This window comes from Panthera pardus, unplaced genomic scaffold (assembly GCF_024362965.1).
Source record: "Panthera pardus isolate Hobbes unplaced genomic scaffold, ASM2436296v1 HiC_scaffold_10, whole genome shotgun sequence".
Taxonomy (NCBI): Eukaryota; Metazoa; Chordata; class Mammalia; order Carnivora; family Felidae; genus Panthera; species Panthera pardus.
The window spans coordinates 87,060,082-87,078,245 of NW_026526655.1; the positions used below are offsets into that span (position 1 = coordinate 87,060,082).

The 18,164-nt window shown below is 37.5% G+C and overlaps 1 protein-coding gene across 2 annotated transcripts in view; it reads right to left on the reverse strand.

Moving 5' to 3' along the window:
- Positions 1 to 18,164, reverse strand: part of ARHGAP15 (Rho GTPase activating protein 15) — a 610,088-nt gene that overhangs the window by 512,837 nt on the left and 79,087 nt on the right. For both annotated transcript variants that reach the window (XM_019455105.2, XM_053909137.1), the window contains one exon: positions 6,808 to 6,869. In XM_019455105.2, the coding sequence (XP_019310650.1) occupies positions 6,808 to 6,869 (62 nt within the window). The remainder of the gene's footprint in view (positions 1 to 6,807; positions 6,870 to 18,164) is intronic.

The window sequence follows — 18,164 nt, forward strand, 5'->3', positions numbered from 1 at the left end:
TATGTATTTTCTAACATGAAAATATGAACATTTATGTTCTTGGATCCACTTGTCTTCAAATGGGTCTACCATTTCAACCAAACAATGAAAAAGGGGACACACGCACACACACAAACACACAGAAAGCCACAAAGACTTTTCCCCTTTTTTCCCCTAAAACCCAATTCTCCTTTTGGGTTCCAGTAGCAGCAAAATGGAGTGGGGCAGCCATAGCCTTGTCTCTATGCAGGTCATAATATTAGATGACCCCATAAAGAGAAAAGAAAAACATTGGAAGGACTGCTGGCCTACACCAGGCATCTTTTATCTCTACCCCTTATTTTGACAGTATGTGATCAGGGAATATGGAACACCCTCAGACTGATGGAACCCATATTTAACCTGCCTGTTATATTTCCCACTATATTTTTCATCTCATGGCAGGGAGATACTATACCTTATTTGTTTCCAGTCTATAGCAAGCCCTGGATAAATGGTTCTGATTTGAATCTGTTTCAGATGTTGATCGTTTACAGAATGTGTTGGCATTACTCTTCCCTTCCTTAAACTCAGAACTGGAACTGGTTAGAAATGAAGTTGCATGAAATTCAATTATCTCACGGTTCTCTGTTAGAACTTTGAACTGTTATGAAATGTTCCCTGGTCGGTGAATCTGATGAACAAGTCTGGAAGGGTAAGAACTGCAGGTCTTGGAACCTTGGTGCTATGAGTTGCCCTGACACTTTCGTTTTGAATTTATAAATTACAATGTGTCTATGGTATTAGAAGAAAAGTGAAGATTGTTTCAATTTGCTTAATTTTATTTCAAAAGGAAGAAGAAATGCTGTTGTCAACCTTTTAGATGCCCCCATATCATTTCAGTTTTTTTCCAGTATCTCTTTAAAATAAAAATTAGCATAAATTATTTTGAGTACCTACTAAAGTTTGATTGCCTAGTAGAGGTTGAGTTTCACAAAAAAGATAATGAAGATACTAATATGTCCATTTATTAATACAGAGAATGAGGATCAGAGAGTTTAGGTAACTCACTTAAGGCCACTTAGATTTAGAGTCAAACCCAGTTTCTCTGATTTGAAGCCTGTAATCTATTCACTAATTTATGCTGTCTTTTTTTTTAAGGATTAAGCATTACTAACTTGGTTAAGAAGATTGTCAATGTCAGATTTCACCACGGTTTTGTTTGAAATGCTCACATTGTGACACCTAGTGTGCATAGCCTGTGACAAAATAGGAGCCATGTAGTCTCCCTCATGAACTACTTTACCTGACCCTAATTGGAAGGACAGAGCACAGACCTGCCACTTCCAAACTCTCTCCTTCCCTTAGAAGTTGCATTGGTTTAAAGGATGGACTATTCAACTCCTCAAAAGAAGCTGGAAGCAGGGCACCTAACAGTGGCATCTGTGTCTTTTCTGCTGGGGAATTATTCTGGTCTGTGATGAGCAGACTCATCTGTACTCTGTGAAGACCAAAAAACAGGAAGTGAGTCAAAGCCTCCAGTCTAGGAGTGGCTGACAATTCACATAAGGGGCACACCTTTTAACCTCTGACTTAAGTTGGAACCTGACTCTATGAATGAGGTACTCTGGGGACTTGACCATTTTCCTTACAATATCTGGTCCATACCCCATCTGGTAGCTTTGGTCTCTGCTGCCCGTAATTCTCAGGATATCAGTTGAAGAGCTTTCTCACCTCATGACTGTAACACAGGAGCCACTTGGACGGCATTGTCAGCTCTGGAGAGAGTCGTGAAAAGAGTCAAGTGGCAAACTTTTGCCCTGGCTTGAACTTTTAATGCTTTCTCTATGCAATCAAATGCTTATAGGTTCTATTGTTCAGTGTATTGACAGACAACTCAGGAAGCAAGTTACTCCTGCAAACTTTGAGGGCTTAGCCAGAACAGGTGAGTCTTGCAGTGTCTGATGAGACTTTTAAAATAGACCCTTTAAGGATGAAACAGTTTTCAAAATGGAGAGAAAGTCCTTCTACTCCCCCATCTCCTCCAGAGAGACAAGACATCATCCCTAACCTTTTACAGCTTTTCCACTTCTGCGCACATTATCCGACATTTGGTAGGTGTTTATTAAAGGTTTTTGAGCAAAAGAATATATATGGACTCTCAAATTTCAGGAAGGTCACACATCTAGATTTTTCCTGCTCAATGTGTGCTGTTATTCACTAACAAGGTCTACAAAAGCACCACCCTCCTGTATTTCTCTTCTCTGTTCCTTAGTTTCCTAGTGTTTTGATGTCTTTCCTAGCATTAAAGAAACAACAATAACAACTATTTAAAGATTCTGGTTTACTATATATTTTTTTCTAATTTATAATTCTACTGGAAATACTTGAACTTTCCCTAGAGGTCTTTCTGACTTGCAGAGGTGTGTCGATAAGATGAGCTATTATTATGCATGCATTGTCCCCACTCTGTGCTAGGTATCACACCTGGTATTTTGTTGTATGTGTTGAGTAATTAAATCACAAGGTCAGTCACTAGTATCCATTGAACATCCACCACACAACTGTCACAATTCCAAGAACTGAATATATAAAGGCCACAGGGGTGCCTGTGTTGGCTCTGTTGATTGACCGTCTGACTCTTGATTGCAGCTCAGATCATGATCTCACAGCTCGTGGGTTTAAGCCCCACATCGGGCTCTGCACTGACAGCCGTGAGCTGTTATGAAATGTTCTCTCTCCCTCTCTCTCTGCCCTCCCCTGCTTGCGTGCGCTCTCTCTCTCTTTCAAAATAAATAAATAAACTTTGAATACATAAAAGCAAATAAGAGACACCTCAAGGGGAGGTCTCAGGGGGAGACAGGCAATAAACATGGAAACAAAGCCTCCACGTGGCACTGGGAGGTGGGTGATACCCCCATATTACAGATGAGGACACTGAAGATTAGTGAGTCTGCATCCAACCCAAAGGTATAGAAGTTATAAATATGGGATTCGAGCCAAGTGTCTCAGACCTTGAAGGCCCCATTCACTGTGCTGTCTCAGTGGTCTCTAGAGCAGGTGTCATGAAGCTCTCCATTAGTCATTCTGAGCATGTCTGTGGAGAGCCTCATAATAGGCTCTGAGAAAGGAAGGAAAAGAACTTTTGTCAAACAAGTACTTAAATGTATTTCTCTCTGGAGTGAGGCCACTTCTTAGCCTGACCTGGGATGTTGCGGGTCCTTTATTCCCTACCTTCCCATGATGGCTAGCAGGTAAATTTATCCATTGTTGGGAGCCAATTAGTGCCTCATGATTCACCATCTTAACTGGAAGGGCATTCTTTTCTATGTCTCCACACAGAGGTACAAAACAAAAAACAGAAAAACAAAAACCCAACCTATTAGATATGGACTTCAGGTTAAGGAAGACACATAGCTCAGGAAATACTCAACCTCAGTAAGTCAAAGGTCCTAGGAATAGGTGGACAGTCTCCCCACAAATGTACGGAGAACAATCAGGGGAGGGACTGATATGGATACTAGTGATTCAGTGCAGGAGACAGATTGTGACTCAAGAAATGCAAGTATTTATGTTTATTTTCTTTTGACAAAAGCACAAATCATGCCAAAGGTGGGGAGAGGTGCTTACCACAATTACAAGGAGGAAGAACTAAATTTGAATGACAATTATTTACATGTATGTAATTGGTGTGACATTTTATACAAATGAGACACTTTACAAAATTTTCCTAGAACAAATCCTCAGTTGTGAAGGACGCGAGGCAGAGGCAGGGCAGAGCTGGCGGTGAAATCCCCCAAAACCCAAAAACAGCACAGGCATCAGCGTGGCGGAAAACTCTTTGCATTCTACAAAATGGACACCGGGTGGCAGCACATAATAACAGCAACTTTGTAACTGCTTATCTGAAGAAGGCTGGATAGTGCTTAAAATATTTATTACCATTGCAAGACTTTGTTAGCCTGAGCTCAGGTTTAACACATTCATTTGTTTTATATCTTACACTCACTTCTCTTATGCCTCCTTTAGGTAATGACAGATGGCCAACCAAAAGTCAGAGGAAAATATACATGAGATAGCTTCATAAATTTCAGACTCTCTGTGGGCCACATGCCTTTTTATCTGACTTGGTCCCACTGGATTTGACATGATTCCCCACAGTGGCAGGAATGAAAGTGATTTATGCCAGTATCCCTGACCGTCCGTAAAATCCCTTGGTCGCTGTTAAATGTTCTTATTCATTCTCAAACTGGTAGGTTAGGAAATTATTTCTTCTTTCTCATAGTCTAAGTTCTTGTACATCGCCACTGGTAAAAGTAGGCCAAAGAAACACAGATGTATAAACACGCACATCTTTGTCAGTATTACAAGAAATGTGAAATCTTGATATATTCGAAGAGTTATCAGATGTTAGAAATTACAGCATAGAGTGGAAATTTTAAAACTAAAGCAAACTTTTACAAATTAACTTCTGTATTCTGTACTATCCAAATCTTCCCTCCAGTCCTCACTACTGAACTTAAAAAGACAATTCAGCCTGGAAGAATTTATGGGGATCCTGAGCAGAAAGTGGTAAAGAACAAATAAGTTCACATTAGCAGGGTACTTTAGCATCATGTTCTAAAGACTCTTGTGAGAAACAATTGTTCAAGAAAAAAAAAAAGTTAGGGGTCTTGCCCAGAATGATGATGCTAAAAGGCCACACACTGAAGAGTAAAATCAACTCAGTTCGGTGCACCTGATGCTAAAAAAAAAAAGAAAGAAACTGAAATGTATATAACTTTAAATGAAAAAAAGCTGAAAGAATGCATAATTGTATGCAAACTGGTTGAAACAACAATAAAACAGAGCACAAGCTAATGTTTATATGAATTTAAACTAGAACACAAAAATGATTTGCAAACTGATTAAAGTAACAACAAATGAAACGAATATAAAATGATATGTACACTGATTGAAACTGACTAAAAAAATGTATTCACAGGAATTGGTTAGGGAAAGGGCCTTATTCTGCCCCTCTGCATTTTCTTGACACCATCTTATAAGAAAAAAATTTTATCAGGACAGTTTATGGGCAAAAACACTATGAAACCATTCTGGTGGGACATCATCTTTATTTTCTGGAATTCCTTTCATTGGTGTCTCCTCCTTTTCCATGCATGAGGCTTGAGGGAAAGTTCTCACCTCCTCTCCCCCACCAAGCCCCAGTGAAAGCTAAAGTGATAACTTAGACGAGGCCTTGGGTCCTTTTCTGTCCTTCCTTTGGGCTTTGTGCGCACATAACTGGTAAGGTAAGAAAGGGTCTTGATTATTCACCTTGGAAAGAGCCATTGCTGCCCTCAGCACTACTCCCATGAGCTGGTGTCACCGGGAGTGAGGTCCAAGGAAAAGGAGGACACAAGGATTAATCAGTCAAAGCCAAAAACTCCTCCTGTCACCCTTTGACAATACAACTCCCTAAGCCAGATTATCCACTGAGGTGGGGACAAGACCAGTGTCTTAAAGCAGCCTTGAGCCTTGCATTTGACTCTGTCTCCTATTCATGTTTCTCCTGGACTCTTCAAGGGGATGTGGCTGCAGGGTTACTGCAGAGAAACAGTGTAAAAGAGGGTTCAAGGCCCTCTTTACTGTCTGAGAATAAAACACAATATAAGAAAAAAAAAAAAAAAAGCCTGTTCTTTAAAATTGAAATAGCTATTTTAAGCAGTAGTAGAATTATGGATGATTATTTTCTCCAGTTTTACTCCTTTTAAATAAACATATACATACTCCATTACAGGCAGCAAAAAAAGCATACCGCATGGTCTAATGTTGGCCAGAATGCTGTCCTAATAATGAATTGCATGATACAATTAACAAATGTCCCATTGTGTAGCTAATTAGTACATTCATCCTTTATGGTTTAATAATATAGTCATAAGTAAATGCTTTGTCTCCCAATTTGAGCGCCTTCTACATATCTTTGTAGCTTGCATATCACCTAGCACAAAGCTCAGTATGTAACAGCACCTATATGAGAAATAGGAAAAATTCTAAAATGGAAATGATTATTTCTAAGTATCCCACACACAGAGAATGTCTAGCATCTTTCTCTACCTTTCTATCAACCTTATTTTTTTCCTTCAAGGCTTTTGTTGTTGTTGCATGGGAAATTCTTATTTCCTTTTTCTAATTTCTCTCACCTTACTCTGTGTTCATTTCACCTCCAAATGTGGCAACATTCAACTTTTTATTTGGCAGCTGACTTTATTTTCCTTTTTATCTTTCTCAAATGAATTTTATCTGAGTAGTAAATGTACTTCAAATCCTCCATTCTTCAAAAATTATGCTCCCGACATATTGTAGGGAGATTTTTATATACTGCAAAAAGAGTACACTCATACCTTCATCTGTTAAACCCAAAATCAAGACTCATTATCTTATTTTTTGCATTTTTTTTAAGATTCAAGATCCAGGGGTGCCTGGGTGGCTCAGTCGGTTAAGTGTCCAACTCTTGATTTTGGCTCAGGTCATGAGCTTTCAATTCATGAGATCAAGCCCCGCATCTCTCTCTCCCTGCCCCTGCCCTGCTCTCAAAATAAATAAATAAACTTAAAAGAAAAAAAATTTTCAAGTTCCAGAAGGACAAGAGCACTTCATTTAATATTATGTGCAATGATATTGAAGGTAGTGCTTTATTAGAAAACTGTAATTACATTAAAATAATAGTGTTTATCATAGTGATAGCAGAGGGGAATATCCTGGTATTGTACCATAGGGCCTTCCTTTCTAAACAACAGCAGTGACACAAGTTGAGGAGATGGGGAACTATCACAGTTATGTAAAAGTGAATTAAGTAACCTTTATTACCTTAGTTTCTTTCCTCCATCTGCAATTTTAGCTTTTTGAAGATAACCTTCTTTTTCAACCATCTGCAAAAAGAAAGCATATATTAAAACTGTGTCAAACTCCTATGCATTATTATTTTGAGTGAACCTATGCTCTCCAACGGTCATTGCAGTGATGGAAGTTTCCAGTCATAGAACTTCATTAATAATGCATATATAGCTTATGGGAAGTGCCTGCAAGATCATAGTCATTACAAGCCGTTAAATATCCAAAAGAAAGATTACAAAGAATAATGTGAATGATTTAATAGATGGCACTACACCTTTACTCACTTTTCTTTCAGGGCATTGAAGTCCCTTGCTACAAAGTTGATTAAAAATGGTAAAACAAAAACAAATTTAATGCTTTTCTTAATTTAATGATCATCCTTAGAAAAGGTCCTTTCCACACCTAATCCTCACTACCTCATGTATCTGCTGAGGCCAGGAAGTGAAAAGAATTCAGTGGAACCAAGTAACTGAGCCAGTTGAACTATGAAAGGGCATTTAAAACAGTGATATTTCATGCATTTCCTTCGGTCACTAAGAAACACTGTAGTAGCACTATTTCATTATCTTCTTCCATAATGTGGGTTTGCTTCCTTTCCCGTTTGTACTTATTGGCTTTCATTGTTAATACAGCTGCAAGTTTCTTAAAGAAGTTTCAACAATTTGTTATAACTTCATAGAGGTTTTTGTGGAGTTCTAGGGTAAATAAATGTACAATGCTAATTGTGATGTGTTAACTCCCAGCAAAGTCTATAGTAGCCATTTTAATTTCTGAGCACCTCATTGCCTTGTTCCTCTGTCAGTCCCACACACCCTCATCTCAAGTCCTTATCCTGTGTTCCATCTTTTCACACTAGATGAATTGACAACAACCTTCTCCCCCACACTATATGCTAGAAGCTTCTAGAAGGCACCTGCCTAACATCAAAGGACCACACTCCCTCAGTTCCACCCTTTCCCCCTGACTGTAGTACTCCACCCCACCATGTCTCCATCTCATAAACTCCTAAATGCATTAAATCTACTTTAAAATTCAATTTATCTGTGTATTGTTATAAGATCCTTCCAAGATTCCTCTGTAATCTCTCTTAGGTGTCCCTGCCCTGAATCCCCATTTTCATTCTGCCATTATCACTATAACAGCACTTATTGGGTCATAGTGTAGTTGTCCATTTACAGAGGTCCCCCCTGAGCTGCAGGGAATATACACCAAGACCCCCAGTAGATGCCTGAAATCATGGATCACACCGAACTGTATATATACTATGTTCTTTCCTATACATCCATATCTGAGATAAGGTTGAACTTATAAATTAGGCATAATAAAATTAACAACAGCTAATAATAAAATAAAATAATTATTATACTAATATACCATAATAAAAGTTATACGAACGTAGTCTATCTCTCAAAACATCCTATTGAGCTGTACTCATCCTTCTTGTGATGAGGTGAGATGACAAAATGCCTACATGATGAGATGAAATGAGATGAATGATGTGGGCACTGTGACATAGCGTTGGGCTACTATTGACCTTCTAATGGTATGTACATCTGAAGGAGGATAACCTACTTCTGGATTCTATGGACCATGGGGAACCAGAACCGTGGAAAACGAAACTGTGAACTATGGGGACTACTGTATGTGGTGGTACCTGCACCTGTGCTGTGACTCTGCCTTTCACTCCTGGATTCCCAGCACCTACAGTACTTGCTGACACCAATAATCACAATTATAAATGTTGTTTAAACAAATTAGTGGATGCATGAGTGACTATTCTAATGTTTTTGTTAATCTTTATAGAATAGTGAAAAAGCCAAAACATCCATCTGCATACGTCAGGTGAAAGGAAGGGATACTTGGGGATAAATGAATTGTCCCAAACCACTAAAATCTCACCAGTTCATGAATTGGCTATTTACAAGACTCACTCTGATGTAGGTGAGATCTCTTCTTCTAATTGTTCATTATGATATTCCTAATACATAGCACAGTACTTGCCTTTAAAGATATATTTGATGAATGCACTTTAATAACAATGATGGAGATACTAATAAGGATTCACAGCAAAGTTTTTTCCACATATCTACATTTCCAGAAAATTTCTTCTACTTCAGCATGTTCTCTACAGTCTAAAAGAGTCTGTGGAGGTCTCTTGGATAATTTTCAGAATCGTGATGCTCAGTGGTGTCTTTTTGGTACTTGGATGCAACTATTTGTTTGTTTTTCCCACCTTTTATTTCACGTATACTGTCCTTTTTTTTTGCGGTGCCAGAAAATTTTGTTTGTCTACCCCCTAAAGCCCATGTAATAAGTTCAGTGTTTAACTCTGGGCATTACTGATTTTTACAAGTGTTTGGAAGAAGGATGTTCTCAGTAGCAATTAGCATCACCGAGACAGTCCCTTTCTTTAGTAATGTATATTGAGAAATTTTGTTGTGTAAGCACAGACAAAATTTACTGTTTTATTAAAGCTTTCTTCTGATGAAAATAAAGTAGTTGCAAAAGCCTGAATTTATCTGTCAAAAAGCTACAAAACCTCTCAAACCATCATAAAAATTGATGCATGCATTCTCAACTAAGAATATTGCCTTTTCCCTGCCAAAAAATTCACCAAAAGACCAGTGGGTGGAGGTTTAGTGCCCAGAATGTATTGTTGATGATCATTTCTTTAAAAAGGGAAGGGAAATTCAAAATGAAAAAAAAAGAAACTAATAACTCTTTCAGAAAGAAGCAAACACAAGCCAGCTTGAGACACAGACTTTAAAATTCTCTCTCCCTGAACACATAAGAAATGTTTCTCCAGACACTGCTGGACTTTTTCAGAATACTGAGATTAAGACTAGGGACTGGATTTCTCATGTCAGGGCTCTATCAGTGTAACATCATTGCCATCAAACAGGCTGAGCCAGTTCCCATGATCTTGAGTCAAAGCAATAGAGTTTCCAGGCATGACCACACAGAGGCCCAGGAAAAAGGAAAGAAGAGGGGTGAAGAGCAAGTTAGTTTTCTTCTCCTATATCATCTCCCAAAGTCCAGGCTGCCTTTCAGGTCATTAGAGGTAGCTAATAATCATCCTACTACATACTCTTACTACACTTACTACTGCCATATGTATGTTTACATATCTACATGTATTTACACGTGGTTATATACATGTACAATCATCATGCACACATTCCCATTTCTGGGATCAGGTGCCCATTCTTCTCAATTACCTCTTCGATACTTCATGTACACTCATTCATCCCTTCAATATATTTTCAATTAGTAACATCCTCTTCCCCTTTAATATCATCTGCTCTGCTCACAATGGGACTGCAAAGATTAATAGGACACTCTTAATCTTATCAAAGCTTATATGCTTGTGAGCTCACATTCAAAAACACTCATGTTCCTTTCTTTTGCAGAATGGATACCACACCCCATCTAGTCATCTCAGCAACTCAAGCCAGCTTCTGCCCTGGAACAGAACATTCCAACCAGTCTTCCTACACTGAAAACACTGCATTTTTGTAAGTCCAATGCTGCAAGCAGCACTTCACTCTTCATTATTTCTTGTCATGATACTTTGAAATACCCCACCGTATTTCAGGCACTAGAAATCAGTTATTCTGGAAGGATCATAGGAGCTGAAAGAAGTATTAAGACAAGCAGAAGATCGCTATGTATTTTGTCTGTGGATGTACATATAGTATCATATTCATTATTTTAAGTATTTATTCCTACTCTGTGTTAACCTCATGGATTGAAGGGATGTTAATCTTTCAATTACAGTTAAGTATGCTGGTCATCTTAGGCTCGGATGGTCTTATCTCTAGTAATTTACAAAATTCTTTACAGTTTTATATCTAAGTTTAGGATATTATATGGCAAGTTGCAGGCCAACCTGAAATTCCCTTGAAGTAAAAGTACTCCCTAAACTCTGTATACTTAAGAAATGTCAACCAATCTTTAGATGCTGAATCTGGCTTCTTAAGCAATTTGTCCAATGTCCCTTCGACACCCTATTTTTTAATGTTAAATGGCAGGGAAGATCAGCAATTTGTCCGGATTGGATGCCAGCCAGTCTGCTAGCATTGAAGAAGTACTCAGCAGACACAACTGTGCTGAGATACAGATGAGAAGAATGAATGGCTGTGGGATACCCAGATAGCACCTGTTTATCAACCTAAGTTGGAGGCTATAGACAAGGCAGGAGAGCAGAAGACAACCTTTGATTAATGGTAACAATCGTGGAAGAAAGACCAGCCTGTAACCATAAGTACAGACATCGCAATTTATTATGTGAAGACTTCATGTTGTTCTCAGATAAAAGAAGTAGACTTGAAAAGAATAGGTTTTCGTCTACAACAGTCCACCACAAGAATTCTGTGAAAATGCATCTTTATGAATAGAAATGAACTGAATCTAAAGACTTTCTCCAGATTTTGATGAGAAAGGATTGTGACTTTTAACACCAGAATCACACAGCCCTTATGCCTTACAATAATTTGCTCTGTTGATGTTTTTAAGTTATTGTTCTTTTACTCTTTGCTATGATTCTGTGTTCACTGGCAACCTCTGACTCCTAATTCAGCTTCTGAGATCCTCTGAGGTACAACATTGGTGACTTAAACAGTCAATATTAGTGTGTCTCCCATTATAAATTTACAAATCAGAGTTATTGTTTATACATGAGCTTCTTACAAATTTGGTTACTGTGAGCTAGTCACAAGGCATCATGATCATTGATAAATAAAGTTTTTCTAGATCCACAAAGCTGAGGCGGGCCCCCTGCTCTGAACTGGACTGAGCCTTCTAAAGTAGTGCCACCCTGTGGAACTTTCTGTATGACTGACCAATCTTCCTCTATGATAACTCAGCATATCTCTTTATAACCACAACCCTGGGCCACCGTAGCTTTCAAACAGATTTAGCACTTAAGTATTTTCCTATTTAGTAGTAAGGAAACTGCTATATTTTTCCCTGAACTTTTTAGAGATCACAGTACTTTGCTGATAATTTTGTTTGTTTAGATGATTTGTATTAAAAAGCACACATCCGGTTATATCATTTTACCCCCCAATACTGCTTCTCTTTCTTTATGAAATCTCTTCTTTACTTGTCCACTACCCACATAAATGTACTTCGTTGTTCTTTCCATTGGTTTTATTTTTTAACTAATTTTTTTTATTTTTAAAGTAAAAATTGTATTTACTTAAGGTGTACAACATGATGATATGTATAGCAAAATGATTATTACTATAGTCAAGCTAATTAACATACCCATCTCCTCACATAGTTACCTTCTTTAAACTTTTTTTGTGGTGAGAGCACCTGAGATCTACTGTTAGCAAATTTCTACTATATACTACAATATTATTAACTATAATAACCATGCTATATATACGTATCCTATATATCTCCATTGGCTTTCCTTCTTGTGACATGGTCTTCAGGTCACATCTTGTGACCATTTTCTTCTATGGGACTCATTGCTTACATTTTTCTTCTCAGTCTCCAATTATTTCTATACTGGCTCTGGATTTATTGCAATATCAGATCAGCTGACCATGTTTATGGACTTGCAGGTGACACAATCCATTAAGAATGGAAACGAGGGATGCCTGGGCAGCTCAATGGTTAAGTGTCCAACTCTTGAATTTTGGCTAACGTCATGATCCCAGGGTGGTGGGATAGAACCCCATGTTGGGCTCCGCACTGACCATGGACCCTTCTTAAGATTCTTTCTCTCTCTCTTTCTGCCCCTCTACTCCACTCTTATGCTTACTCTCAAAAAAAAAAAAAAAAAGAAAGAAAAATTAAAAAAAAAGAATGGAAACAAAAGCAGAGAAAAAAATCACCTTAAAAATCCAGCTTATCTGTATATCATATAAAGCACTAATTAAAAAAAATAAATGCTTAATTTTAGAACTACTTTACATATAGATCAAGAAAGAAATATGGTGTTTTGGCCTCATGTAAATACATAATTGACTGTGTGCATACTTGTAAAGAGTGGTAAACCAAAATTCAAGTTGGACACAGTGATGACATGAAAAGGGGAACAGAAGAAAAGCAAAGAAAAATTATTCTCTGTCATACACAAGAGGTGTCTGCAAAGACCAAGTAAGCACTCTCAGAGAGGCTGTCTTGATTTCAGGTCTCTGAGTTAGGCATGGTTGCTCATTGCCCTTATTTACACCCATTAGTATACATGTTGTGCAATGCTTTCATGGACATCCTGCCCATCTCACTTTCTCGGGGTTAGGCTTTGGGGTTCTGCTGAATGTCTTGAACTGGTTTTCAAATGCTGGGTTTGGCAAAGCACATATTCTGTTTTGCCAAATGCTTTTCCCCATCATTTTAAACCCCTGTGTATTTCAAGGGAAATTTTACCCACATGTCTCTGATTTATTTACCCCTAACTCATCAAAATGTCATCTTGAAAAAACTGCTATTGGATGTTTAAGAACTCCGTGGCTTCTTCCTGAGCCTTTCATCTTTTAACCAGTGTGTTTCATTTTGCCTCCACCAAAAAGGCCCAGGTTCTGTTGGGAAATCAGACTGATGAGGGTAGTTCTTTGTGTCTCAAGAATTTTCTTCAGTCTTCTGGAGGCTTTTCCTGTATCCCACCTCTCTTTCCTCATCCTCAGTTTGTTTCTTCTTCCATAAATTCGACTTCTTCGTGTCCTTGATTTAAATATGTTGTTCTTTCTTTCCCTGTCATTGGAATTCAGAAAGGAATGGTCTTCCAGGTTCCTGTCTGGGCAATTTATTAGCATAATTCAATTGTTTTGTTATAACCTAATTTGGTCTAGGCAGTAAGGAAAAAAGCATTGCTCAATGTTAATAGCCTTTGCTATTGTTGTTGTTGTGTGTGTTCTTTTCTCTACGCTAGAGTTAAATGAAATTCAAATGTGGATAGGAGGTGTTACTGTAACCTGTTTCTGTGTTTTCATGGCTTCTAATCCCCTTAACGTCACCTGAAGGCCCTTCTTCATCTGAGCACTGCCTCCCTTTCCCTACACCCCCTGACCCATTTCCCTTGTTCACCATATTCTAGTGAGTGTGGTGTTCTTGTAGTTTTTCAAAGGGGCTTAACTTTGTTCTGACCTCCAGACCTTCACACTGCTGTTCCTCCTATTCACAACCTTCTTCAAGTTCTTTGCTTGACAAACTCTATGTATCCTGCAATCTCAATTTAAATGCCCCCTTTCAAAGAGTGCTTTTATGACTACTTAATCCAGGGTAGGTTAGCCCCCTCTCATAGAAGCTTATTTTTCTTCCTCCATGGTATGTTTTGTAATTTGTATTTAAAGAATGATGCCTTCCTTTACTTGTTTAATACTTCTCTCCATTCCTGGATTTCAGGCTCCTTGAGTAAAGGACATGAATACTTAGCATATGATTATTTACCCCAAACTTAACACCTAGCACAGGGACGGCCTCAACAAATCCAGGAATTAACAGACATTTCCATCGGAGAAAAGGAAGGGCACGTAAAACAATGACAACCAGGGGATGGTTTCTATTAGAGTTATTAAATTATATCACATATTATCAACACACTACTAACTTGAAGATATGGGAGGATGTTATTTCAGAAAAGCTAATTTTATCTTACTGAAGTAATATTTTGAAAGCCTAGAGAGCTTTTGGAAATTTTTTGCAATTTAAAGAAAGCACAGTCTGATCAATAGAATTATTCCCCCAAAGTGGCTGTCTTTTGTTTTAAAATAAGAAAACACTGTATGCTTACAATGTTTTTCATCCTCAAAGCCCTCACAAGTATTAATTAATCCACAAAATGATATCTGGCTCCAAAAGGTAGAATCTGAGACTTAAGGTTTATCTGCAAAAGCCTGCTTTGCCCCCAAGCCATGGCAACTTCCTGAGTTCCATCCTACAAATCCTCCCAGCTCAGGAGGCAGCAGATGATTCTCTAAAACCTGCCACAGGCTTTTGACTCCTGCAGGGTTATCCATACACTGTCTCATACTCTTTTGATAAAAATAAAGATGATAAAAATTTAGCATGTTATAAACATGGTTATTTTTGTCAAGCAATTTTTTAAGGGAAAAAGGAAAAATGCCCTGAAAATAATTAGATATCATGAACAGTTAAAACAGGGAATATACAAGATCAAGAAACAAATGCCTATTAGTATATTTGACATTTCATGTTTAAAATCTTTGCTGCATTACAGCACTTGTTAAGCCACCATACGGATTCTCAGAAAATAATTTAGGTTTCTTGCATTGACAGCATATGGATTTGTATACCATGTGGCATGAATGACGTCACCTGTCAGTGAACTGGGTAGTTTTAGAGATTTTAGACTCCAAGCAGAAATGTATTTTTGCCAATATTCAAAACAAATGCATTATGCTTCTGTTTAACCCTGTTGATCATAATCTACTTCATTAAAGGGAACACTGAGAGGTGAGGCATGGCTACCAGAGGGTGATAGTGTCTATTGGTGGACCCACCATGGCAGATTCCACTTTTGTAATGTGAATCATTTTTCTCCAAGAGTGTGGATCTAATGAGATACCTTTGCCAGTTATACTTAAAGCCAAGGCTTCTCATGATTTCTAGAAAATGTTCAGGGGAGTTCTGAATATAAGAAATAAAAACGATGAGATTTGTACAGCAAAAAATGTTGGACATAAATAAGCTGAAAAAATCCATTTGGTAAAAATAATAACAGCACCAACTTAAAGAACTGTATTATTTTCTAAAATGTTTTAATGTATATTATTGCATAGTAATGTATATTATTATATAGTAGTTCATCCTGGTTGGTACTGTTAAGAGAAAGTACTGAGAGAGCCTCTAGCTGACTCCAGAAGCAATAGTGGGAAGGAAGGAGTGTAGTGGAGATGGAAATGAGGAACATACAAGGTTTGTGGGGAAAAATAAGTGTGTCCAGGTAAAAATAATATAAAGTTAAGTTAGTCAGATAGAAAGAGAACTTTAGAGGTTCTGGAAGATAATTGAAGTCTTGGCATGAATCCTAATGGATAGTTAAAAGTTGGTCCGAATGTGTTGTTTGAGGAAACTGGTGATTATTTTGTCATTGCCCATCATAATGGGGTTATTCATAAGCAAGAGATGTGGGGAAAAGAAGCATTTCTGCCTTTAAAATAACATTAAATAAGTAATTTAATTTAAATGGAGATTGATTGATAAAAGTTGAATATAACCTGTGTTCACAAGACAGAGTAAGATGAGCAGTACTCAGATAGAATCTAGGGAAACTGATGTCAGGAATAGGTAGTAAATTGGCTGACAGTTCCAAAAGTGTTTATAGAGTTAGTGGGGTGTGTGTGTGTGTGTGTGTGTGTGTGTGTGTGTGTGTGTAACACAGACAGAGAGAGACAGATTGAGAGAGATTGAAAACTAAAGAGCTTAAAAAATTGTGGTTTCTTTCTATTTAGCCATGCTTCCCAATGCCACCTTTCCAAAGTTGTCTGACCTAGAAGAGAATATTAAGCACATATATGTACTATCTATTAATATACTATCCATCATTTGGGATATTCAAAATCTGTTTCATTTATTCTTGAACAACTGAAGATTCAGAGTCAAGACAGCCAACTATACACCAGCAAACCAACAAATAATCTTAATGTTAGGAAACTAAATTGACAAAACTATTTCAGAGTCAAGACAGCCAAATATAGACCAGTGAACCAACCAACTAATCTTAATGCTAGGAAAGTAAGTTGACAAAACTAATTCTGAATAGTCTAATGTGTTTGAAATATAGGCATAGCACAAATATGTTATTAGTTATTGATTCAATTTGAATAATCATAATTCAACTTTTTAAAATTCACAATTAATATATATTTTATGTAAAAATTTTAAGACACCTTAAGGCATTGATCAAATATAATTATGTATATATTTGCACATATATGATCACATATCTAATTGCATGTCTATATTGATATTAAACACACACTCACATAGCTCCATTTTCAGCCCAACTTCTGCCATGTTTCATCAAATACTTCAGAGAAAACATTTGCATTTGCTATATCGCAAATACACAGCTCTTTTTTTAATTAATTAATTAATTGATTGATTTTGAAAGAAAGAGGAGAGAGCATGCATGAGCAGGGGAGGGACAGAGAGAGAGGGAAAGAGAATCCCAAGCAGGATCCACTCTGTCAGCATAGAGCCCAATGCAGGGTTCAAACTCATAAACCGTGAGATCATGACCTGAGCTAAAGTCAAGAGTCAGGCACTTAACCCCCTGAGCCACCCAGGCACCCCAAATATTCATCTCTTTTAATTATTTATATGTACTTTGTTTGTTCCATAATACAAATTTATGGAAAATAAATACAATTGCTTTCCTATTCACTAGACAACTACACTTTGCCAGGCCTTATATGAAATCCTAATAAAAAAGTGAGTGAGACATAGCCTTCCCTTCAAATAGCTTACAGTTCAATAAAAGAGAGAGAAAAGGAAACAGGCAACTTTAGTATGATTATTGAAAGAAGCAATTTAGAGATAGAAGCAAGGTCAAGCTACTAGGGACACACAATAAAGGATTAACCTGATTCAAATTTGAGGAATCAGAGAAATACTTCACAGAGAAAATGCTAAGTTGAGACCCAAGTAATTAATTTTGAAAACAAGGTATTGTTACATCTAATTAAATTGAAAAAATCATCTTTCTCTATAAACAGCAAACATACATATATTTGTTAACATCTGAATCAACAATATAATTTTTTTTTTAATTTTTTTTTTTTTCAACATTTATTTATTTTTGGGACAGAGAGAGACAGAGCATGAATGGGGGAGGGGCAGAGAGAGAGGGAGACACAGAATCGGAAACAGGCTCCAGGCTCTGAGCCATCAGCCCAGAGCCCGTCGCGGGGCTCGAACTCACGGACCGCGAGATCGTGACCTGGCTGAAGTCGGACGCCCAACCGACTGCACCACCCAGGCGCCCCTCAACAATATAATTTTAACACAACTTTAATATCTTAGTATTAAATCAATTGACAGACACGTCTTTTCTGAACAAACCCTAGTCTCAAAAGCAATGTAAAGGTATGTATGATATAATAAAGAAAATACAAGTCATGACCCCTAACTTCAAAGCACTTAAAATCTAGCTGTGGAGCAAGTCTATTACCCATGAACTAGGGGTGAACAACACAAAAGAGTGCTGAGATTAAGGAAATAATTGTTACAGAAAATCCAAGCTCCTTCAGGGTAAGAGCCCTGTCTTAATCATGTTACCACTCCTAGCCTGAGGGTATGTTATTTGAGAACAGATAATAAATAAGATAAATCAGGGATCATGAAAGAAGTCTATA